The 26,176-nt window shown below is 42.0% G+C and overlaps 2 protein-coding genes across 3 annotated transcripts; both read right to left on the reverse strand.

Moving 5' to 3' along the window:
- Positions 1-7,656: 7,656 nt before the first annotated feature.
- On the reverse strand, positions 7,657-13,641 carry LOC143127267 (leucine rich adaptor protein 1-like). Of its 2 annotated transcripts, XM_076288657.1 has the most exons (3): positions 12,998-13,641; positions 9,089-9,489; positions 7,657-8,973 (listed from the first exon to the last, which is right to left on the reverse strand). In XM_076288657.1, the coding sequence occupies exons 1-3, from the start codon at positions 13,211-13,213 to the stop codon at positions 8,961-8,963; spliced, it is 630 nt and encodes a 209-aa protein (XP_076144772.1). In that variant the 5' UTR covers positions 13,214-13,641; the 3' UTR covers positions 7,657-8,960. The 2 variants fall into 2 exon arrangements, with proteins under 2 accessions (XP_076144772.1, XP_076144771.1); XM_076288656.1 differs by having other exon boundaries at positions 7,657-9,489.
- A 4,345-nt stretch (positions 13,642-17,986) lies between these two features.
- On the reverse strand, positions 17,987-25,423 carry LOC143127964 (5,6-dihydroxyindole-2-carboxylic acid oxidase-like). Its single transcript, XM_076289647.1, has 7 exons — positions 25,072-25,423; positions 24,411-24,733; positions 23,537-23,741; positions 19,747-19,914; positions 19,260-19,444; positions 18,691-18,835; positions 17,987-18,189 (listed from the first exon to the last, which is right to left on the reverse strand). The coding sequence occupies exons 1-7, from the start codon at positions 25,421-25,423 to the stop codon at positions 17,987-17,989; spliced, it is 1,581 nt and encodes a 526-aa protein (XP_076145762.1).
- Positions 25,424-26,176: the final 753 nt, after the last annotated feature.

Raw genomic sequence — 26,176 nt, forward strand, 5'->3', positions numbered from 1 at the left:
TAATGACGTGTAGGCTACTTTTGACCATCGCATTTATCGCCTGTAACTCCGTGATAAGGACCTAACAGGAAAATATTTGGCTGAGCAACGGAGGTTAATATGTTCTATGTTTTGTCCACATGATGTAGGCCTATGTCTATGTCTAATCATTGTTGCACTCGAAGAAAACTGGAATGTTTCATTCGTCGTCCCTTTCAATCGTCAATCGAGTGGTCGTTCTCTCTCCAAACTAACTTTATTCTCAAAATGTTGAGTTTAATGTCGACACGTCGAGATTAAAGTTGACATTCAATTTCAACTTTATTCTCGAAATGTCGAGTTTAATGTCGACATGGCGACTTTAAAGTCGATGCGTCGAGATTAAAGTCAACATTACATTTCAACTTTATTCTCGAAATGTCGAGTTTAATGTCGACATGTCGAGTTTAATCTCGTCATGGCAAAAATATTTTTCCCTTCATGTGTGGCCCTAATACTCCGTCGTAAAGTTCTCATAGCCGGCTTATGTGCGTGAGTTGCTGGATTCTTTCCATTTCAGCAGGGGCGTTTCTAGACTTTCAGGACAACCTGGGCTTAGCCCGGCTGGACCGGATGTAAATGTAAAGATTAGCTGAGGATTTTTTTATATATACAGTACATAAAAGGTGTTATTGTAGTAGACAACAGACTACATTAGACTGCCCAAATTATTTATTATTGAATTAGGTACATACACGTTTAAGTGTGAGGTTGCATGTAATGTATCATTAAGCAAATGTTCTGCACCTCCTTCTGTTGATCTCCCTTCTCTCTCCATCACCTGACTGCTCTTTTGTTGTTTGATCTATGCCAGAGATCTACCAAAAAGACAGTAAAATGTTTGATGTTAAAATGGGATTGCACAGAGAGAGAGAGAGAAAGAGAGAGAGAGAGAGAAACAGCTACCCTCTATAAAATCATGGAATCAGATCAGTGTGTGGCAAACCAACAAAAACATACTACTACATTGCAGGATACAAAGAACTTTTGAGATTGCAATGTTCAGCTCTAATTACAAATGCTTTGCTTATGCATAGGGCATTTGCATACATTTCAGTGGACATTTAAACACATTCCCATGGAACATGTTCATTCCCATGAAACTTGGGTTTTTTAATGCTGTTTTATGTTTATGTCATCAGCTTTGTAATCACTTTGATGGTTAAAAATGGCTCATTACAGGGTGAATGAAAGCTGTCTCAGCCTAGCTAGTCTCAGCCCCCTCTAGATATTTAATGGTTTATAGTTTGTCACTGTTAAAACATCTCCCTTACGAAAAATCCTACATTGCAGGCCTACTGTGTATCAAAACTGCAATTTTTTTGTGTTAGAGTGTAACATCCTCGTCTGCTCCTCAGAACATCAGTACAAATGTTCAACAACGGGGGAAAGCATTTAGCCCTTCTGGCTAAATTTAGTTATTTAGAGCTGAGTGTAATACATCTCTCTCTCTCTCTCTCTCAAAACGAGCACTGAAATGTGTCGTGCCAATTAACCTGACCAGATGCTTGCAGACAGTTGCCTGCTTAGCCTACTAGCAGGGCTCAAAATTGCACCAGACAAATGCTGGTAAATATTGAAGTTGGTAGATTTCAGACAGAAAATACGGATTACCTATTGAATGGTGGGTGAATTTCGCCACTTCATTTGTCAGTGAAGATATTCAAGATAGTAAATGGTAGATATTCACATTTCAAAAAGTTAATTTTGACTCCTGCTTAGTGTTTACTAAATGATAGCTGCTAGCCAGCTAGCGATAGGATAGGTAAACAACAGTTCTGGAATAGTTCCTTATTCTTTTAAACAGGCTAGGGTTACACCTCTGCTAAAGAAAAGTACACTTAATCCAACTGAGGTGAAGAACTACAGACCTGTCTCCCTTCTTCCTTTCTTGTCAAAGGTTTTGGAGAAAGTGGTCTTCAAGCAAGTTTGTGACTTTCTTCATCAGAATAATCTACTAGACCCTATGCAGTCTGGTTTCAAGAGTGGTCATTCTACTGAAACTGCTCTTCTGTCTGTGACTGAAGCATTGAGAGTAGCTAAGTCCTCTGCTCAGTCATCAGTATTAATTCTACTAGATTTATCTGCAGCCTTTGATACTGTTAACCATGACATTCTCCTATCTATACTATCTGAACTGGGAATTTCTGGAAAAGCTCTTGACTGGTTTGAATCTTACCTTAAAGCGCGTTCTTTCAACGTGTCTTGGCAGGGACAGGTATCTAAGTCTCATGCCCTCACCACAGGTGTGCCTCAGGGATCAGTATTAGGACCCTTGCTTTTCTCTATTTACACCACTTCCTTAGGTGATACCATTCGCTCCCATGGATTTGACTATCACTGTTATGCAGACGACACTCAACTTTACCTGTCTTTCCCACCTGATGACTCTAGTGTTTCCCACCGGATTTCTGCATGCCTTAAGGATATTTCAGCCTGGATGAAAGATCGGCACCTTCAGCTTAATCTCTCAAAAACAGAGTTTTTGGTGTTTCCAGCTAAAACAGCTATTCCCCAACAGATTAACATCCAGCTTGACTCAACTTCACTGACCCCAACTAGATCGGCACGAAACTTGGGCGTTGTAATTGATGACCGACTTAACTTCTCTGAGCATATAGCTTCTATTGCAAAATCATGCCGGTTTATGCTTTACAACATTAGGAAGATCAGACCTTATCTGACACAAGATTCCACACAACTTCTTGTTCAGACCATGGTCATCTCTAAGCTGGACTATTGTAATTCACTATTAGCTGGCTTACCCGCTTGTGTAACAAGATCATTACAGCTGATTCAAAATGCTGGAGCACGCCTGGTCTTCAATCAGCCAAAGAGGACACATGTAACTCCTCTCCTAGTTACTCTCCATTGGCTCCCTATAGTAGCCAGAATTAAATTTAAATCTCTCACTTTGGCCTATAGGACACTAACTAGATCTGCTCCTAGTTATTTTAATTCAATAATCAAGCCTTACATGCCCAACCGCCCACTGCGGTCTTCTGGTGAGCGTATGTTGTGTCGACCAGTCATAAAAACTGGGTCTAATTCCAGACTCTTTTCTTCAGTGGTTCCATGTTGGTGGAATGAACTGCCCAGTGCTCTCCGTTCCTGTGGTAGTTTTGGGTCGTTTAAGAGGGGTCTAAAGACATTCCTATTCAACATATACTTAGTTGTTTAAGCGCTTATGTGTTATGGTTTATATAATGTTGTTTTTATTTTAATTGGGCTGTTAATTAATTTGACATTATTGTTTATTATTGATATTCTCCTTAATGTAGTCTTAGCATGTTATTGTTTTTATATTATTGATTGAATTGACATTATTGTTTTATTATTGCCTTTCCCCTTTTTTACATTGCTTTTTTTATTAGGCTATTGATTGAATTGATATTATTGTGTACTACAACTATTCTCCTTACTATATTTGACCTAGATTTTAATCTGTTCCCTGTTCATTTTTAAATATTATTATGTTGTTTTGTATTTATATGTCGCTTTGGACAAAGGCGTCTGCTAAATCCATAACCATAACCATAACAACACTAATAGCTGGCCTTTATGGAGTTGGTCGGACAGGACTAACAGTTTATATTTCAGTTTGCAAACATGAATTCTTACCCTTTGCCTTTCGTTTGAAAAAGCCAAACAGTTTCAATTGTTTTTTGCTGGCATGTCACGTACTGCAACCTATGACGCTGCACCACCCAGTGAGTTGACAGCAGTAACGTAACCGTAACCGGGCCTTTAGTTGAGAGCACAGATCCAGACCGCGAAGAGACCCTCTGCCGCTCTCCACCCACCCCCAGCCCCGCCCCGCCCCGCCCGTTCTGCTTCTCCTTGTCAGAGTTTAGTGTTCGGGATTCCTTGTTCTAACAGGCTACGAGGGATAAAATGCACAACGAAATAAAAAAGTTAAATAACATTTTTTTGGCTACCCGGGCTGAGCTCAATTTACCCCGGGCTGAAGCCCCGGTAAAATCGGCTGGCGACGCCCCTGCATTTCAGAGTAAATAATTACCAGATCAATGTCATGAGATGGACGTACGTGAGGTCTTGGCTGTATGGAAGTCTGGACATGTGATGAAGAAATGTAGTTATGATACACATAATAAAAACCATTCTAAAAAAAATAAATAAATAATGCTTAAAAACACACTGGGCCTGGAATAGCTAGACGTTGCCTCTGTGTCTCATGTTGCTGATTTTCCCCCTCTCTTTTCACTGAGTTCTCCAGTGGACGCTCACTCTGAGTCATATTCAGGCCAAAACTGAGCTCCAACTGGGCCAAAGCAGAGCCAGATCTGTGCCAAATAGATCTGTGTTTGAATAAAACGGTTTGGCAGTCAACTGATTAAAGCCAGGTGTGGGATGAATCGTAGTAGGGTCATGGCCAGAACTGTGATAAATAGATCATTGCTTGAATAAAACTGGTGAGCCAGATCAGGGTCCGATCAGGCCCAGAACACGGCTGGGTCAGAGTCAAAACTGGGTAAAATCGGAGCCAAAATTTGTTGCAGACTATGTCTGGTGTTCTTACGTTTTAAGGCCCAAATGTAATGAACACTGCAACCATAAAATAGACACTGATCCAAAAAGATGAGTTGTTCTGCATAAAGTCCTGGCAGATTGGGATTCCTTGCCGAGGCTTGCGGTTTGCCCAGCTGAGGCTGGGGAGTCGTTTAGTCGCTGTGCGGAATAAAAATGCATGGTCTGGCTGTGAAAAAGACGGAAAGCGAGTCAGCAGATCTGACAGACGCTGCAAAGCAAAAAAATAAATAAAAAAATGTCACAAGGAAAAGACCCAGCGCAGCCAGAATAAATTTTCCTCTAGAAACTGGAAACCAAGGTAAGAGATTATTACAGCATTTTCCCCCAGCTCTTAAAAAAAGCTTGTCTCCAACCTTGGACCCTGGGACTTCTTGGAGACTATACTGTATATTTACACTAGGGAATGAGACCACTGCTCCTACTGTAGAAATGTATATGATCCAATCAGGCAACGCTATGCATTCAAAAAGCATGCAGACAGACAAAAGTAGGCCTGAAGAAGAACCTTGTTAGCAGCACACACAGTGCTCCCATAACATCCTCAGCCCAAGACCTTCAGCATGAAAGTCAACCTTTAAAATGAGGGCAGGCAGAACATAATAGTCAAATAGACTCATTTTCTCCTTGGTTCCCTTTAAGGGAGGCTTGCATTGTGTGCCCCGCCTGGTTGAATTAATTCCTCTCCTCTCGGGCCACAATGGCCGCGAAGCCACAGATCACAGTGGCTTTGATCCTAATGCCCCAGTAACCTATATCCCTGGCTCTGTCCATGGCTACTGGCTTTCACACTGACAGCTCCCCGGATAATACCTGGTGTAATCTTTCCAGCCGGCTGGCCCTGCACCAAGACCGTGGCTAATTTGTTAATGGATCTGGCCAGGGGTATTCCCCCTCTTTTTCTTTTGCCTCCTCACGGGGCAATTATTATTAGCCCACTTTTCACCCACCATTTCACCCACCCTCTTTCGACCCCCAGAGGAAATAATTAGGGTCTGTTGGGGATGAATAAATCTTTGTTTGGCGCCCCTCTGATCCTGCAAACTGTGAAAGCCTGTCCTCAATCTCTCCCTCCATCCTCAGCACTACTCTTTTGCACTAGTCTGTAGCCCCAGTCAGCGCATGCTTGATGATCTGCTTCCTTGGTGGATAATGGCCCCAAGTACTGTAGTGAGGCTATTATACAGGAGTCAGGTACAATTTCAAAGGCACAGCTGCAGGTTTTTTGTCTCTACTCCTGCAATTCTGAATAGATTAAATAATAATTTAAAAAGCTTAAAAAAGCTGCCTTTTTTTAAACGCTGATGAATTGAAAGTGGATAGATTTTTCATGCTCGTCAACCATAAAAAAGTATAACAAGCACAGATGATCTAAAGCAGAAAGAGAGGTATTCTTCTCTGACCCAGACAGGTGATGATGGTGGTGGGGTTAAAAAAAAGAGAGAAAATTGTATTGCCTAAAGTTGTTCAATCTGAAATGGTTGCTTATTGTACAAACAAGGTAACAGAGGGCAACTCAGTCCTCACCCAGCTGTTTGATGAACTGAAGACATCCCAACAAAGGAAGAATTGAGGGGTGTCGGCCGTAAACAAGTGTGGACACCAAGTGGAACTAAGCCACTAATCCTTCTTGTGAAAAAAGAGAGAAAGAGAGAGAAACTGTACAAAGTGTACCATCCTCCTCCCAGGAACTCTGATTCACCGTGGGTGATGATGACACAAGCCTGACAAACCTGTTCTCTTCATTATTAGCTAGTGAACCCTTACACTTCATGTGAACGTTAACAAATAGTTTATCATGTCTCCACTCAAACATTTAAGATATTTAAATTCGCCTAGATTTTTGACGTTTTTGCTAATTGTTTGTTTGTATTTAGGTATTTGTGTGTGTGTGTGTGTGTGTGTGTGTGTGAGAGAAAGTAGTTGCTTCACCCATACCACCACATAGCTCTAGACAGACAATGACGTTTAGTCATAAGATTTGGAATGTTTTCCTTAGAATTTATGTCCAACCATGTCAAAGGGGGCATAAGCCAGTATGTACAATGGATAATTAGGCTCTTAGTGTCAGTTGCTGTGGATTTGTGGTCTCTCTGTAGTGGTTTAGACTACATTACAGAGACCTTAGGGGCAGAAGCTGTGAGGTAATGCTAGTCTATTTCAACCATTCCAAATGATGGGGGTTGCTGGAGTTTCCGACCCCGGACAAAATCTGGTCAGAACATTGAATGACTGTGGCTGGCTGATAGCTTGGTGACCTCATTTATAAAGTTTGCATTTTCATTTACAAACTTCTTGAACATTGCAATTTCATTAGTATTGATTGATTGATTAATCACCACTATGTGGATACTGCTTTTAGAATTGATTTAGATTGTGTTAGTATAATTTGTATCTTAGTACTTTAGTATATTTAGTATCTTCTACTGCCCTTACTGCTTAGTTGTGTTCTTTTATTATATACTTTTAATTACTTTTTCTGCTGTTAGTGAATGTGTGTGTGTTGTCTGTATGCTACTGAGACCTTGAAGTTCCCTTGAGGATCAATAAAGTATCTATCTATCTATCTATTTATCTATTTAACTTTCAAAGTCACACAAATATAAAGACTTTCCAAGATACTTATAAAGACACCCAATAATGCACTCAACTTCTATAAAAATGAACGCACAATAAATAAATAAATAAATAAATAAAATAGATAGATAAATATATCTATCGTCATTCACCTACAGGGGAAGCTGTGAGGCAATGCACTGCATTCATGTAGTGGTGAAGATGAAACACACTCAGTATGCCTGGCACTCGTTCTCCGACTCTTGCCTCATAATGTTTCGTGTCTGTTTCAATTAAGTCAGACTAGTCATAAACACAGTGTTGAACAAAGCCCCAAGGAGTGTCAAGAGTGCTTTACAAAGCTATGATCTGCCGAGGCAGTGTGAGAGTGCATGCAGTAATTTAAGGATTTTTGTTTTAATAAGGAGATCTTTGGGCTGATATGTTTCCAGCTGGCTGTACTACAAGTGACTTTATGTGTAGGAGGAGGTGGATCGGGTTTCAGTGCAAGATAGAGTGGAAGACACCAAGACGTTAAGAAAAATCACAATATATTATGCATTTTTCTCAAAACACTTCTTAACCAAATACAAATAATAAATTAGAAGCACACCTGCGAAAGTAGGCGACAACAGCACCTGCAACCAACCAACCAATCACACACACACACACACACACACACACACACACACACACACACACACACACACACACACACACACACACACACACAAGGTTGAGGCACTGTTATCATCCAGTTACCAAAGGTATATTTACATTGTTTTTCACACATCTTATGAATGCTGAAATATCACAACATCCAAAAAACAAACAGATCTGTCTAAAATTTAAAATATTCAAGTGTTAAAAACAAGGCTAAATCTGTGTTTCTTTGGAGCAGAGTATGTGCCTTTCCATAGTTTACAGGTCAGATCCACAGTCTGTGAAACACTGAAATACATACACCATTTCAGCATGTCAAGGGTCCAAGAACAAACACTTCAACACATCTTGGATCGACAGGTGCATTGGACCAAAGGTCGATGAACATTGAGCTGAAGCAAAAAAAAAAAAAAAAAATTAAAAAAAACTTCTGCACGCGGTCTCAGTTCAAAGGGTAAAAACAAAAACGTTGGTTTTGCCATGACCAGAAATTGCACTTGGTAGCTCCTGCCACTTGTAATCACTAAAGGAAATGTCCATTTGTGACCCATGATCCTCTCAGAAACCAGGCTCCCAGCACGAGTGAGGGCTAATGCCAAAATAATCGCTCAATCCCTTTTTACCACATATTACTCGGGTTAGAGGCCTTAGCCATTGTATCTGAGTAGGTCAGGAGGGGGTCTGGGTGGGGGGTTGGGGGGGTTAAGACATGTGGAGGCACTGTTGCAGTCTTTGGAGCAAAATGTTCAGAGCACGCGTGCAGTGGGCCCGTGAGGGGACATTTGTGTCTTGTGCGGGATAGTGGGAAGTCTCTGGAGTGGTCATCACCATAATAACTATTATTATTAAACCCTTATTTTGCTACCATCACATGAGCGGGGCAGGGCCCAGCGTGCCATTCAGGTTGAGTGTGTTTTGGCTAGTGGTTCTGGGAGGGGGGAATGGGTGTTGTGGATGGGGGAGGATTAATGCAGACTATAGGGAGGAGGGGGGGGGGGGGGGGGCGCAACAGGTTCAACCAGAGGAACCCAGTGACCTCCTCCCGCATTGTAACGAATTCTGGGCCGTATCAGGGCCAAGTGTGGCCCTGATGAGGACACAAGCTACCCACTATCTGGGCCTCAACGTTGCAGCAACGAAGTTTCAACATTGCAGTCATCAGTCAGCAGCATACATTAGGAGGTGGAGCTGGGGGAAGCAAGACAGGGGGAAGAGTCAGTCCAACAAGGAGCCTGTCCCAGCTAACGGGAAGTTAGCCACAACAAGCTAAAACACCACAAATAATCAACCAAAAATATAGTACTCGTCCGTCTCCACTCGAGGACGCAGTGGCGGGGGCTTCTTGAGAAGGTCCTCGTCGTCTACGGTGGTAGATTTTTCTGGAAACCCGTTGGTCATTTCTGTCGGCGACGGGTGATTGGGGAGGTCCTCACCCAGGTCCTCTTCTAGGTCCTCTCCTAGAGTGTCCAGGTAGCTGCCCACCGATATCCCATCCAGGCTGTCGCTGCAGTCATGGAGGCTGTTGCAGCTCCCCCGCTGGGAGGTATCCTGGCTATCCGATAGGCTGTACAGGCTGCCTGTCAAGCTGCTTTCACGGCTGGCCACTCCTGCCCGCTCCTCCATCACCCAGCGGATAGACTCTATGCCATCGTTGATGGTCAGGAGTTGGTGCATCAACTTCACGTCTATGGCACGTAGGTGGGCCTGCAGAGTTTTAGAAATCAACATGATTAGTTTATACTCATAATAATACATTAAAAAAAAAAAAAAAAAAAAAAAATAATAATAATAATAATAATAATAATAATAATAATATATGCCTTGTAGTATGGTATCTGTTTATGCCTTTATTGGGCTAATTAATAATGAATTAAAATGTAATGTTTATCTATGATAAGAGCCTGTAAAATTAATCATAATAAAGATGGATGAAGGATAGTGGATGAACTACAAGGGTCACATATAAGTTCCTTGAATCAGCTTAATGTGTTTTTAATTGGACTTTTAATTTACATTGGACTAGATGTGATTCCCTCCCAGGGTTACTAATCTGATAACGTTAATGGTGACACGACACGACTAGATGAGCACTGCAATATCATAAAACCTGTTAACACCATCTGGTCCAACAGGTCTTGCGTGTGTCCTCTGGTTGACCTACAGAAGCCCTCTCTGACACTCTGACACGTTAACCCTGCCTGTGCCTTCCCCTTTGACCATAATTACCGCCTCCTCGGGCTGAGACATGGTTCAGTCAAGTCACTCAGCCGCCAGAAGGGAGTCAACTGATGCACACACGCGCACGCACCCACACCCACACCCACACTAAAGCCTCACAATTAGCAAATTAGCGAAGACAAGCAAGTAAGAGTGAGTAACAGAGTGGAAAGAGAAGCTGACGCAGACTCCACTCCCTACTGTGGTCATCGTCGCTACAGGTCTCAGTCCACTTCATGATCATGAGGTCCTATAGAGCCATATGGCAGACGCCAAAGCTGATAGGCCTATCGTCTTGTACAGGCAACATGTGACTGAGACTTTGCGTTGAGAGTGTGGGTTATGGAAAAGCAACAATGGGTTGATAGCCACAAAAATAAAAGTTGCCTCTCCTTCTAAAAACAAAGTCATAAAACTTGACGGTGGCGCCGCCATTCCTCATTTTCATTTTCTGTATGATTCAGCACTGTTTATTTGAGCACTGCTTTCGCAAGGCACTTTACTGGGCAAGCAATTACAGGCACTTAACATAATAATCGCTCCCACGCAAGTTTAGCACCCAGCGCGCATGGTGTGCAGAGTGTGCAGCCTGTATGTCTGTATGTGTGTGTGTGTGTGTGTGTGTGTGTGTGTGTGTGTGCGTGTGCACGTCTTTGGTGGATCTTTTGCCCTACATACGTATGGAAACAATTAACATGCTCACAACTTGTGAAAATACTAAGCCAGCAAATCATAATAGGCTTTATGTCCTGCTTATATGTAGATGTAACCTATATAGCCTAATATACTATACAGCCAAACATGCATGGCTGCATTATATTGACTACATACAGTAGCCTAATATACTAGCCTACATAGCCTAACATGCATGACTGCATGCTGATATGCTATCCCATGCAGCTGGCATGATGAGCCAGGAGGCCCTGTAGTGGTTTGGGGCTGAGCTCTGATGGGAGTCATAATGCATTCAGTGTTTGCTTTAGTGACTCCAGCCAGCCTTTCTGTGCTCATGATGGACTCACTTTGGTCACTGTGGAATGCGCCGGTGCTTGTCATCTCAATTAAGGGCCAGAGATGACTGAACCCATGCAGCTGCTGGACGAAGAGAAAGGGGGCCCTTGGTTACCACGGCCGTTTACTTTACAACCACTCCAGTTGTGGCGAAACAACAGTGTTATCATACAGCTGGAGCTGGAGACAAAGGCGGATTCACTTTACCACATTACAAACAAAAATGGCCGATTCACTTCACTACATTACAAACAAAAGATGGTATGTAAAAGGGAGTGGTTTTACTGTGGAAACAAGGCATATTGTCCACTGTTTATCTTTTTTGTGTGTTACAAACTGACCAAGCTGTCATGAGATAAAGTACAGGCGTGTCACACAGTATTGGCTCACACTCATAACTTAAGTATACTCAAACAGAAGTATTCTGACAAAGCAGCTGACTTGTGTATGAGACTAGAGACTCACGTCTATGAAGACAAAGAAAAACACTGCTTGATAGGATTAAAGATTAAGTGGTTGCTATAAGAACTAAAGACCAGCTGGTTAGACCATAAGGTCCCAAATTAGCTGGTGACAATGACTAGCTATACAAAGGGAAGAGGTAGGGTTGTGTCGACAATGAAAACAATTATCCGATTTGGATTGAGAAACTCATTTCTAGAAGTATGGTCACAAATATGTGCTTAGAACGTTCGCGAACCGAGAGTTCTACACTATGATGTGACAATTACCCTCAGGGAATTTTCCCATAGACTGTATAAAGAACACTGAAACTATAGAACGTTTGCGTAGAATTCTAGAAGGAGCCAGGGAAAATAATTCACTCCTCAATAGGTTAAAGACAGAAACCAGCACTTTTTACTTCAGTCACTTCAACAACTTCTGGGTTCTTCTGGCTGCAGTGCTAAACATAAACAGGATACCAAATCAGCCAATAGCTGAACATCCTGCACAATTCCACACTTTTTTCTCAATGGGAACCAACTGTTGTCAATCCCACAAGAAAAGAATAAAGTTCCAGCTCCACTTCCTTCCATTCAACACACACACACACACATGTGCACAGATGTGCGCAGACACACACACAGTCGCCACATGGCAACATGGGCCGGCACTGAACACGGCAACAGCCGGTAAAGTCAGAGGAGTAACCAAAGACCCCCGGCCCTGGCAGGACGTGGACAAGACGAGACCATCTGCTCTGCTGGTCCTAATGATGACCTAAAGCCTTTAACTGGGGGGGGGGGCATGGGGGGGATACGGTCATTCTAATGTGTGTCATATAGGCTAAAGTTTACCACAAGTACACCCTCTTTGCAAATGCCCTAATCTAAAAGTTTCATGTTTTCAAGTAGCATGGGTGGGTTGGGAGGTCAAGTAGGACACACGTTTACCAACAAGGCGTGAATCACATTACGGCTAGCTGTGAGTGTGTGAATGGCCCATTCTGACTGCCTGCACAGAGGGTGGTGATGTCACACTTTGGACGATGGGGTTGGTGCTTTACAGGACAAGCAGTCATGACTCACATGTGTGTTATTACTCTTTCGATATGCATGCAAGAGAGGGCTGGCAGTGAAACTTTGCTTAAACAGGGCTTTGTTCAAGAGTTTCATTAGTTGCTGAAATGGGTGGGGGAAGGGAACAAGACAAGTATTGAAGTAGGCTGGCCTGTAGTGCATTTTGTCTGCCCTCACAAGAATGCACAGGCAAGCTCTGAACCAGAGCAGGACATAGTAAATGACAGTTTCAAAGGCAATTGCATGGAATTTCAACTTTATCAATTAGTTTCCAAATTAGATGCTTTTCAGATAGGGCTACAAGTCCCTGATCTCAAAAGAGATATTTAGAAATCAGTGGATGTAGCCAAACAAATATAGGCTACACACAGCCTGTTCTCTCTTCTACAGGTTATAGTGCAGAGAGAGAGACAGAGTTTGTAGCGTAACGTATAGTCTGTGGTCAGGTTAAATTAGATACTCACCATTTCCTGTTTTAAAAATAACATCTTGCTCTCCAGTCGCTTCAAGTCCGCAGACGTGTGGTTCTTCACAGTCACCGGCGTCGCGAGCCTCTTTTCCTCACTTTTAGTTTTCAGGTCTCTCTCGTTGAAAGACCTAATGAGACTTTCTGGAATTTTGCGACCCAACTTGATCTCAAGATCCTTAAAATCCGGCAACCCGTTCTCTTCGTCCATCATTGAAATGTGATGTGATTAAAACAAAACTGAATGAATAAATAAATCAAAACGCGATTAAAATATCACAGTTGTGGGAAACCTGCCCACTGAAACAGTCACTGGTGCTCCGAAAACAACACTAACCAACACTAGTTATCAGACTCTTTTCTACACTCAAAGTTGTCCACTCCCCTTTTTTTCCTGCGAGCATCCACAAACGCAATTCACGCTTATTCGCATATTAGAGACCTACAGCTCCGACTGAATTATGCAGTATTTCAGTGTGGATTACCCATCAGTGCAATCCGCTGACCAATAACTTGTGAATAGCAAACCATCTGTAGCTGGAGCAAGGAAGGATCCTAGTTTTTGTTTGGTCTGATCCAATCCTCCAAGCGTCCAGGAGCCAGACAGAAGCCAGTATGGACTGTACAAATCAGCATGCTGTATCAGTGACTTGACCGAGTCTGTAATTTAAAACTTCAGACAGGTGGACCACAAGCCGACACGCCCTTTTACCGTAATAGCAGGATTAGCAGCACTAATTAAGCAGTATTTTCGACGCGTAAATATTGTATTGAAGCCTACTTTACTTTTAGCATTTTATGCTAAAAATGCTTTATGTTTATCTCCAACATTTTTAATTCTGTTTTACATCCTATCCTAAGGTGCTAGCAGGCAATAAGACAATGACTGTCTTCAAATACAAAAAAAGGTAATTTTGTGTAAATCCAAACACAGTAGCCTATCACCTGTAAAGGCTGCTGAAGTGTTACATTTGTCTCTGAATTTAGAGTTTGGGATTTAGAGTTTATATTTTAATTTTTCAGTTGCTTGCCGTTCATATGCAGGAATCCAGTACTTTGAACATTTGGACAGTATTTGTACTAGGCCTACACTGTACTTCTGAGAAGTACACCTTTTTGTCCCATAACTGCAGTTATTTTTGTAAAAGTCTCCAAGCTGCAGAATTAGCCTAATACCTTATACCTACCACTGGTCCCAAACCCAAGAGAACATAGCAAGTGTGAAGACAAACGATGGTATTTTGTCGATATCAGGGTTGTCATACATGCTCAGGATTCGGCTGAGAAAGGACAAACACAAAGCACACTACTTCTGCACTATCGCCCTCTAGTGGCGGCACACACGAACAACACTATTCCTATCCAGTAAACATACTTTTTATTTTTTATTTATTTATTTTAATCATTGGCAGATCTTCCGGAGGCATTTTAATTATAGTGTTACAATTACCATGCAACTGGCATATCCATGGCCAGGCTCCAGTTTCCATCGGGGAAGTGGATGGGCCTTACCACAGTGGGCCGCTGAGCCCTATAGGGTACAGAAACAGTGACTTACAGTTTTTCTCAGTCGCTTTGGTGCTTTTTTCAGATCAGAATGAAAATTGTCATAACTATTAGTTCAACCTCCACAACATTTAGTCATTTGTGCACATCATAGTTAGCCTGGGTGTTCCCATGCTGCCTTGCGCGCGATTTGATTCACGCTGCTAAGGCAGCCTGGAGACCATGGAGCAAATTTTCGCCTGAGATAGGGGACCAATCACAGAACAAGGGGGGAAGCAAGACGATGATGAGCTATGCACAGACGCATTTGATAGACATCCGTGGCACCCAATAAACGGATCTGGGCATTTTTTTCAAATACGAGAAAATGAACGTTTGGGCCAGACCACGTCTCATTGAGAAGTGGTGGCGCTAGCCAGGCTACATCATAGTATCAATTTCTCCTTCCTCTGAACAAATTGCAAATGCTTTTGAACATGTATCAGTTGCTTTCATACAATTCTCTGCTGTTTTTTAACATTATCATTTGCTTATGTCATGTCAGTCAAAATGAACTATACTTATGGATGCTGAATAGTCGTTCCAAATAAAACTAATAGTCTTCATTTCATTGCTTGAGTCATTACATACAAAATTGTTGAACTAGTTATCAAATTCTGTCACAATGCTGTGGAATTGCAAAGAGCATACAGTAAAAATGTACATATTCAGTGTCTTGTACTCACTTACTCCCCTAACTACAGCAATGTGTAACTTTACTGTAGTTTTCAAATGGCTGTACAAGTACTGTACAGTGGTGTCTTGAGCATGTTCAGGTAGTGTCACCGAGTTCTGACCTTTTTTTTTTTTTTTGCATTGGAAAACACTGAGAGAACTGTCATAATGAAAACATGACAAAGCCATTTGACTATCTTGTTCATAAACGATGGTGTCAAGACATCTCATTTTGATGACTGACAGTTTCATTGACATTACAGTTTTTCTCAGTCGCTTTGGTGCTTTTTTCAGATCAGAATGAAAATTCTCATAACTATTAGTTCAACCTCCACAACATTTAGTAATTTGTGCACATCATAGTAGCAATTTCTCCTTCCTCTGAACAAATTGCAAATACTTTTGGACATGTATCAGTTGCTGTCATACAATTATTTGCTGTTTTTTAACATTATCATTTGCTTATGTCATGTCAGTCGAAATGAACTATACTTATGAATGCTGAATAGTCGTTCCCAATAAAACTAATAGTCTTCATTTCATTGCTTGAGTCATTACATACAAAATTGTTGAACTAGTTATCACATTCTGTCACAATGCTGTGGAATTGCAAAGAGCATACAGTAAAAATGTACATATTCAGTGTCTTGTACTCACTTACTCACCTAACTACAGCAATGTGTAACTTTACTGTAGTTTTCAAATGGCTGTACAAGTACTGTATAGTGCTGTCTTGAGCATGTTCAGGTAGTGTCACCAAGTTCTGACCTTTTTTGCATTGGAAAACACTGAGAGAACTGTCATAATGAAAACATGACAAAGCCATTTGACTATCTTGTTCATAAACAATGGTGTCAAGCCTTCTCATTTTGATGACACTGACAGTTTCATTGACATGAATACCTGCTTTTGGACTATGGACTATCCATTTTGAGCAAGTGACGTGCTTTTGCCGGTCATCCACTAGGTTTTGCAGTGTGCACTAATTGTTTTGAGAAATGCACTAACTGCTGTGCAAATGTTACTAGTGATGTGAGAGTAGCACCAAAGCGACTGAGAAAAACTGTAAAGGAGGGATCCGGGATCTTGGGAAAAAACGGTACAAACAAGCTAGATTTTGAAAATGCACGATTACAAAGGTCCCATCTTCTTCCTTCAGGCCTCCCTCCAAAGCTCTCCCCCAAAGCACACAAACACGGAGGGGGAGGAATAGATGGCAGTTTGATAGACCTATCGCCGTCCAGCTGTTTGTCTTACCTTTCATTGGATGTTTTTGGATGTTTTTTTTTACAGCTCTATCAATTCCACAGGTGACTTTTTTGTTTTGATGTCAGACCATCTAATTAGTTGACTGCAATCAGCAAAAAAGGCTTCAGAAACATCTCAGATCGCTCCTTTAAAGGTACATTTTAAAGGTAGGTTTAGGTCATTTTGGCTACTGTAGAGCTCCCTCTAGAGTCATAACTGTTGATGGCTGATGCCAATGGGTGTTGATGGGTGTAAACGCCACTCTTTACTTGTAAAGTGGATTCAGGACTTTTTAACAGGCAGTATGTGAGGGCGAGTCACAGTCGGTCAAGAACCATTATGACAAACACGGATGTGCCACAAGGATGTGTTTTATCACCATTGGTATTTATTTTGTATAGACCCTTTAAAGAGAGTTCCATTATCAGCATCATAGTTGGCCCCACAAGACTTCCGTTTTAACATTCCATATGTTATCTTAATGTAGAGGAAGTAGATTGGGAACCAAATAGAATGTTCAAGCATTGTTTTTGTTTTTATTGTTGAAAGGGTCTATACTAATAATGATTGTATCAGCCACCACTAATTAAGTTTGCAGATGATGCTGCCCTAGTCAGTTTTAATGACTACAGATCTGAGGTTGACCACTTCCATGATTAGTGCAATCAAATATATAATATACAATCAAAATTCACTAATCATTAACATTTCAAAAACAAAATAAATGGTGATTGATTTTAGGAAAAGGCACCCTCCAATGCAACCTGTTACTATTCATAAGGGACAGTTGAGACTGTGGAGAAGTATAAGTATCTGGGCAGTAGGGTTTCTGCCAACACACTAGCAAGATAGGCTACTCAAAAGCACAGCAACGGCTCTATTTTTTAAGGAAACTGCATAGTTTTAATGCAGACACAACAACTCTGACATTGTTTTATTTAACTTTTATTCAGAGTGTGGTGACTTTCGCCATCCATTGCTGGTGGGGGGGGTCTTTCTGTCCAGAACAGGAAAATGCTGGACAAGGTGACTAAAATGGGCAGAGAAATGACTGGATCTGATATTAAAAGCATCGCGTCAACGTCTGCAATGTTGTTGGATGTTTGTGTCTTTTTTTATTGTTTTTTGTTATTTATTGTTGTCTGTGCTTAATGTTAAATGTTAAATGTTTTTCAAAATGGCACTGAAAAGGGAAAACAATACAAATAGCCTGTTTTTTGGGTGAATTTATTGTTTTCAACAATTTAAGTTAGAATTAGTGATCTCACAAGATTACGGAAAAACATACCCAAATATTATGTTTACAAATGTACATCATACAAGCATGTGTATGTAATTAATTGTTAGCACCTACATTTTAAATACCTACTAGTAATTATCTTACACCTAGGAAAAAAAGCCTAACATGAGTACATCAGCTGAAATATTATCCAAAACTCATTCAATTATGAGTTTGTTTCCAACTTGCATTTTTAAAACAGAACAATAAAAAAGTGGTTGGTTCATTTATTTTTAACCCTTATACGACTGATTGTGTTTTGACTGCATGTCTGTCATGGTCATCGTAGCGCTGGTACTGTTCTCCTAACAATGGCTGCCTGCCCTCCATCCTACTGGCTTTGGAACGCACGGCGCAGGTTGTGATGGAAAAGATGACCGCCACGACAATGAGGGCAGAAACCACGGTGATGGAGATGATCTCAGTCAGAGTGATAGGGCGAGCTGCAGGACAAAAACAATTCAGACAACACATGAGCTTGGCCTATCATAACAGAGGTAGACAACACATGAGCTTGGCTTATCATAACAGAGAGGTATACAACACATGAGCTTGGCTTATGATAACAGAGGTAGACAACACATGAGCTTGGCTTATCATAACAGAGGTATACACACATGAGCTTGGCCTATCATAACAGAGAGGTATACAACACATGAGCATAGCCTATCATAACAGAGAGGTATACAGCACATGAGCGTAGCCTATCATAACAGAGGTATATACACATGTGACAAAACACACAAATTCATCTAGACTTCTAAAAGAAAAAGAGAGACAGAGAGAGTAAAAACAACTTATTTCTACACAAGTTTATAAGAAAGTGGCAGATGCCAAAGCTGTACACAAATATTAGTCCAGCTAATAAATAAACTGAACGGGTCATAATTTACATGAGCATTAGGTGTTACGTTTCCTTAGGAACGTTAACACAGAATACATACCAGGCCAGTCAGCCTCATAGGAATATCCAAGATTCTCAGGGGCCGTCACAAACATCTCCACATTAGTTACCGGGGGCCAGAATGGCACCATGTTGTACTCTCTGTTGTGACCAATGGGGGCATTCTCCAAGGGATAAACAGCAGACTCTGCCAATAGAAAGAGGGACAAGAGAATGTTAGGACAAATCTATGCTATGCCACTGTAAAGAGGACATAGCTAATTGTACATCTTACTTTTCTTTTGACACGGCAAAGTTGGAATAAATAGCAACTGGTGTAAGAACAGAATGTTTTTTTTTATCTCGGATGTTTCACATTACAGGGAGTTGTGCAATTCTATCACAATGATCCACTTTTAAACGTTTTTCTCACTGACAGGTGTTATTTTTCTTCTGTTAAGACACTGGGAAGTGCTATCAAACCTTTCATCACCTTTCCTCTCACACCCTTGGTTTCCTGCTACAGAAGTTGCAATAACACTTCCCTCTCTAGTAGTGTGATGCAGGCTATGATTGGTCTCAACTCAGACGTTGGCCGCAACCAACCGCTCCACACGCCGCGCCACACACACACTCACCAGGGTGCCGCCGAAGCCACTCGTCGAAGATGGCGTCGGTGAAGGTGTGCAGGAGGACGAAGATGGGGTCGTTGGGCGAGAGGTGCGTCTGACCCCCGGTGCCGTTCAGGAAGAGGTGAGCTAGGTTATGCAGGCTTCGCACCACGGGGTCATATGTACCCTGCGGGTGGCTGTAGCCTGGCAACCATGAAAAGAAAACATGCGTCGTGACAGTCTTGACAAACAAGGCGCCCTTTGTGGACAACTCCAGCTGAAATGTCTTTTTCAGTGAAAAAGATGATTGTGGAAGCCTACTTTATGTTAGGACTTACAGTAAATGTGCATCAGTGGAAAATTTGACTGAAAAAGCTTATACCATTTGACATGGATTTAAATATTGTTGAAAGGCTCCTTAAAATCCCTTTTTCATCTTTTTCCTCTTTCATTCCTCTGCAGGTCTTTCACACACACACACACACACATACAGACCACTCACTGACCCTCGATGGAGTTGCGGAAGCTCTCAGTGGAGGTGGAATAGAATGGTGGCGTGTCGAACATGTTCACCTCCAGACAGTCGGCCACATCTTTGGGCTCCGGTAGCCTCTGCACCATGGGCCGCGCCACGTTCCCCGCTGGGTTCCTCCTGATGGGGCTCGTCTCTGTGTCTGCAGGGTGGGGGGGTAAAGGCCATGATGGTATTATATTGTGCGTTCCATTTGTACATGCTGATGGCTTGTGTTGTGACAACCCGTAACTTGTGAAATGTTGTAAGAATTCGGCGTGAACTAGGGGTCCTTAGATTTGTACGACATTGCGTCTCGTCAGACGAGACAGCACGCCCCCCCCCCCCCCAAAAAAAAAGGCTTGCCACTTTAGCCAAAAACTCGGCAGAAATAGACTACAGCCATCTTGTTCAAAATGGAGTTTCACAGGGCACATTTCTGGCACCAGCTAGAGTTAACCAAGTAGGTTCCACATTACAGATGGATACGGTGGTAAAGACAGAGCGCTGAGATACTGAAAGGTAAAACCTAGCATGAGAATGCAAGTGGCAACAGCATCCCGACCACATACAGTATATGGGTTCAAGTGCCAATGGTGGCCTAGGGGGTTAGATTCCCATTGGCAGCCAATCCTACACCCATATTTCTCTCATCTTGTATCCTTTCTCTCTCAACTGTCCTTTCAATATAAAAAAAAACAAGTAGCATGACGCACATGTTCCCCAACGGGTTCCTTCTGATGGTGCTAGTCTAAGGAGTGAGTGTGATGAGAGCTGAAACGCTAAACGGTGTGGCTAGCACTTAGCATGTCTTATTCTCTCTCTTCAGCAAGTGCATGTTCCCCAATGTGTTCCTTCTGTTAGGGGCTGTGAAAAGAAGGGACGCATTGGAGATAGAGCTGAGGCACTTAGGACTGAACACACATAACACTTCAACATTCCTGCTGAGTGTTGTTGTCACATGATTCCCCTTGTTCCCATGGAGATCCTCCTGATGGAGCTCAATTTCAGCGTCTTTAGAGGGGGCAAGGAGAGAGCTGAGATGCTGACGTCTCTTTCAGACAATGGCTCCAGCAGGGGAAAGAAGTGCTACTACTAGGCTCCACTGGCTTATCTAACAACAGGTGCTCTACAGATTCAGGCAGTCGGTGAGGTTTGGAAAGAAGCGTAACAACAACATTTGCCATGCCTGCAGTTTCAAATGCTGTCAGGGAACTTATTCCCAGCCTACCTGCAAGTTGTCACATTTTGCTATCAACTTGCTATCAACCCACCACTTCCCCTCACACCTCCTGTGTTGAATAGCCTACCTTGGTTAGGAGTAGAACAGGGGTATGGACTCATTGCGTCAGTCAACTCCTGCACCATCCTTACATTGCTCTTCATGAGCCTGGCTAGAGACAACACACGTGTCCACTCCGAACGCACCCCAAAAAAGTTTATCTATCACCCTTGATGAAATGTGACAAACGCCGATCTTATCGCACGCTTCATGTGTGAATTCAATGCATTTGATTAATGTGTCAAGAAGGGTCAACATGAGGGAAGAGAGGAATGTATGGGAAGTTAAAGCACTTACTGTATGAATACGCATGGATGTTTTAAGAAAATAGATTGAGGACAACAATCATAAATAAAACACACAAGACAATATGTATATAAATCCCTTGAAAGAGAAAACATTTCAATATGTATCTAAATATAAATGGAATATTTATACTGTACAAACCTGTAAGACAACCACAGGTTGGAGTTAAATTAAGAATGTTTAAGTTTACTTCTTTCAATTCAGAGTGCTTTAGGTTTTTAGTATTTATGCACTAAGCATCTATTTCTAAATTACCTCAGGTACAAAACATGAGTGTGATTCTCAACTCAGGAGCCAATCAACGCCTTCCCCAAAATAAGTTTAACTGTGTTTTCTCACAAGTTTTTTCTTTTCCATCTGGGTATTCAGGTGATATACACTCAAAACAGATTCTTGATTATGCATTTAAAATGGATTTAATTAAGGCATGGATTCAAAACTTCCTGTAATGTGTTCTATACTGTGTTTTTGGGTGTTTCATAATTATGTGTATATTTGTGTGTGTGCGCGTATGTGTGTGTGTGTGTGTGTGTGTGTGCATGCGTGTACATTATGCTTGTTCTTCTTAAAGAACATGTGCATGCATGTACATAGTTATGCTTGTTCTTCTTGAAGTTCAAAGACAATTAAAGGTACCGTTAGTGATTGTAAGCAATTTCTAACCCCTAACACTTGTTGTCACATTCCTTGAGTGGACTGTTAAAAAAAAGCCCTGGTAGCCTGGGAATACCCATTACCCATACTTTCGGCAAATTTGAGATTAGCTCTGCAGGTCCGTCTAGCCAAGAGGTCATTGAATCACTAAGTATGGACTTGTATTTCTTTGTAAAACTGCATTTTTTACCTTTACCTTTTACCTTACCTTTTTTACCTTCGTTTACAAGATTGCTACACTTTTGAAACGATTTGGTAAGAGTTTAATGTACAAATGTAAGCTTCATTTCACTGCTAGTTACGCCCCTGCTGGAAGTCAATGAACCTTTTCCAGGCCCACTTGCAACTGTACAATTGTGAAGGTCTGGGTGATCCCAGGCTACAGCCCTGGCGCCATGATCTGGACACCAACAAATGGACCAAACATATCAAAACTATTTCAGCTAATCACTGAAGGCAGGGGGTAAGAGTTTGGGAATATGAATATCAACTAACATGACGTCATCCAGATTCTCTGGCTGTACTTTTTTTCAGGCTTCATTCCCAGATTTTTAAAAGAAAAATATTGTTCAGATGATGATAAGTCCAGATGACACCTGACTGTGAATCATCTCTGGCCCTGATTCACCAGCTTCAGGCCAAGACTGGGCCACGTTTATCCCACAATCTTCAGTTTTCGGGGATTAGGCCCTGTGAAGCTGTACCTGCCACAGATGGTGAAGGTTCTTTTTTTTCTTGTGTGTGTGTGTGTGTGTGTGTGAGAGAGTGTGTGTGTGTGTGTGTGTGTGTCTGTGTGTGTGTGTGTGGGTGGGTGGGGGGGGGGGATAAGACAAAGTTGGCACATTAGACTGGTGTTTTTTGTTTTTTTTTGGCTGGCAAGTGGATGGGGTAAGCACATTTCAAACTGATTTCACAAACCCGGCTCAGAAGGTGCTGGGAGAAACACAAACCATAAAAAGGACGATAGAGCTCACATCCGTTCTCTTCTATGAAGGACTTGGAGTTAAAGTCAAATAAAAATCAATGTTGGGATATTTTAAAATGTGTGGAGTGTGCACACCTGTGTGTCTTTGAATGCTGCAGAGCCATATTTGGCTCAAGTAGCCTTTTGTCCTCTAATGAGTCTCTGTGTGACTGTCTCCCATATCAGAAGCTTGTTGCCAATAGAACAGTTTCAGATATGGGAGCAAGAGAGACCCAGTCAGTCTACTTTGTACTTGGTTTCAGCTATTTTTACAATACTTTATAGGGGCACTCCTATAGTTTATTTGTCATCACTTATCCTCTATCACAAACTATTCACCTGGGTTTTTAGGGGTCGCTTACACAGTTGCATTGGTTTTAACGTAGAAATTTACAATTCATATAATTGTATGCGTGTGGATGTATGTATGTAGAGTTAAATTAATTAATTAAAGACTGGACTACAGTTTTGACTTTTGCACCATGGCACCATAAATGAAGCCAACAACATGCAATTACTTGAATTCATAGCAAATATATTTAACTTTGTGTAAGGGCCTTTGGAAAGGGTTTGACTTACTGTTGCAGATGGTGCCTAGTGTGTCGTAGTCCTCCACACTCTCGCAAATGACTCTCCACTGGGAGAATATGGAGTTGGGGCTGATGCCGTTCAAGTCGAAGGAGCTTCGCGCCCCCATCAGGTCATCCGTGCAGATGTCGCACCTGTTCCCACCAATCGCGAAGTTCCAGTAGGGCAGGGCGAAGCTCGGATCTTGCAGCATATCCTGCCAGGTGGAAGTATATACAGGGACGATATAACAAGTACCTAAGCCTATTTCGACCTCCTCTGTGGCATAATAAACACCGAGCCGAGTTAATAACCATAGGCAATAACGCCAATAGGCTAGTGACATTTCACCTGATTATATTGCTAAATAGAACTTTAACCAGTATCCTTCTTCACAAAAACAAAACAAAACATTTATTTAAACCAGAATGTTACCAGAATATTTTTCTGCACATACATAGTATAGCCTATAAGTTATTTTAGGGTAGCCTGCTGATATTAAATGGGTGTCATGTTATTATGTTATTTCTAATTAAGGCCAGCATACAGCAATGTAGGCAACAGTGCAAGTAAATGCAATACCACTTGTCAAGAGGTCTGATAGACGGCCTTGGCTTTGGCTCATAAACGTAACAACATTTTCTGGTTAAACACGCCAGATTAAAGCGTGAAATCGCGTAAATAAATGGAACAAACACATCGGCACCAGACTCACACCCGCTCTGAATGAGTGTGTGTGTGTGAGAGAGAGAGAGAGCGAGCGAGAGCGAGAGAGAGAGAGAGAGAGAGAGAGAGAGAGAGAGAGAGAGAGAGAGAGAGAGAGAGACTTGTGCGTAATACTTCAGGACAGCAACGTCAAATAGAGGATCTCTATCTCCATCTTTACCTGCATGTCCCGCTCGAGCTGAAGCAGGTGGAAGCGGTGCCAAGTCACGAATCCAGGTCCCTCGTGCGAGAAGTCAACTCCACCGAAACTCAGCTGGCCCGGTCCCAGGAACGTTTTACTGACGGAGTAGTAGTGGGACCACACGAAATAGTTGTAGATAGTGATGTTCTCGAACTGCATAGTGTTCCCATCCGGTCCAAACACCTCAGCGAATCTGCGGGTGGCTATCACTATGTCCGGGTGTACTGTGCGTTTAGCCAGGTCCAGAGCATTCAAGAAAGCGCGCTTCTCATCAGCATTGAACATCATCACGTTTCTTCTCACTAAAGGAAAAATGTTACAGTAATTACTGTGATGTTCATAACATAAAAAGCAAAATACAGATAATTCTCAATTAATACACATTACTGATAGGCTGTTCGAGTAGGCTTGTGTATGTTGTCAGGTTATGGCATTCAACGTCTAACCAAAATGTCATAAAATGCCAAGAACGTTTTTTTTTTTAATGTAAATATGCAGCAGACCCTAATTAACTCTTCCTTGTGAGCAATGCTATTTATGATCTTGGCTGTGCTACTTTAAAAAGCACCTGTTGCTGAATGGCTCGTCTGGTATTTTCTTGTGTTGTTTCTTTTTGTTTTTATTTTTTATTCAGTCTCACCTACGGACACCGGCTGATCACAGTTGGGACCTGTAAGCCCATGTTTGCACCGGCCGCAGTCGAAGCCAGAGAAATTCCCATTGCACTGGCACGTCCGGTTAAAGTAGCGAATGGGCCATCGTTCTCTGTCATCCCGCCCGTCATGAGGGTACTGTGGTCCGTGTGGTCGCGCATCCGCATTTATCGATACGCACTGTCCCCGTCCCGAACTCGTACCGCAAGGGTCGTTCACCGCAGTTGGCGATGGACAGCACTGTCCGCTGCGGAGTCCCTCTGGTGTCACGCACACCCTTGGAAACTGGGCACTCACAACTACCGCAGTCAACAGCACTAGGCACCAGTATTTCCACATGGCGATGAAGCAGGTATGGACAATCTCACAACACCGAATTCTTAGTCACTCTTTTGTGATCTGAGGTCGCGATTTCTTCTGCAGCAACTAAAAAAGTTATTTCCCTTACAGATCCATTAAACAGCACCAATATGTCTACTTTGTGGGACTTTTGCAGAAAGGTTTATGCTATAGCATTTGTTTGTGTAGTGGGGGAACGTGTCGTCTTACATCGCAGTAAGTTTCATAAAAAGCAGCAAAACGAGTGTGGCTTTAAATAGTGGATTAGCGCATGACTGCTTGGATTTCTGATCTCCTCGTGACCACATCACATTTCCTCCTAAATCAGCGGAGGGGAATGGGGCAAGGTTGGTTGTTGAAGGTTCAGTCATGCGTACTCTACCCCCTCAGGCCTCTGTGCAGAGACTACAGCCTACAGTAAAAGAGAAAATATCTGCTGTAGATCTAATTATTTGCTAACACATGTAATGTAAACATGTAAATAAAGTAAAACGTATGAAAACAAATTGTATACCTTCAAGTCTGGTAGCATAGTCTATTTTATCATTCATATCATATAGCCTAGGCTTACTGTTAACATAGTATTTTTGAGGAGGCAAGTTAATAGTTAGGCAAGAGATCAATGACAACTAGAGAATGTAATTCCAGGGAATTACGAGTGCATGAAAATGACACTAGGACAGACATGGTGGTTGCACAGCTTAATAAAAGTTGATAGTTTAAAAGTTCAATGTAGATTGGGAGTTGATCACA

Source organism: Alosa pseudoharengus, unplaced genomic scaffold (genome assembly GCF_046254945.1).
Source record: "Alosa pseudoharengus isolate Yale_2024_CS ecotype anadromous, Long Island Sound unplaced genomic scaffold, YU_APseudo_1.1 YU_APseudo_1.1_scf_17, whole genome shotgun sequence".
In the NCBI taxonomy this organism is placed as follows: domain Eukaryota; kingdom Metazoa; phylum Chordata; class Actinopteri; order Clupeiformes; family Clupeidae; genus Alosa; species Alosa pseudoharengus.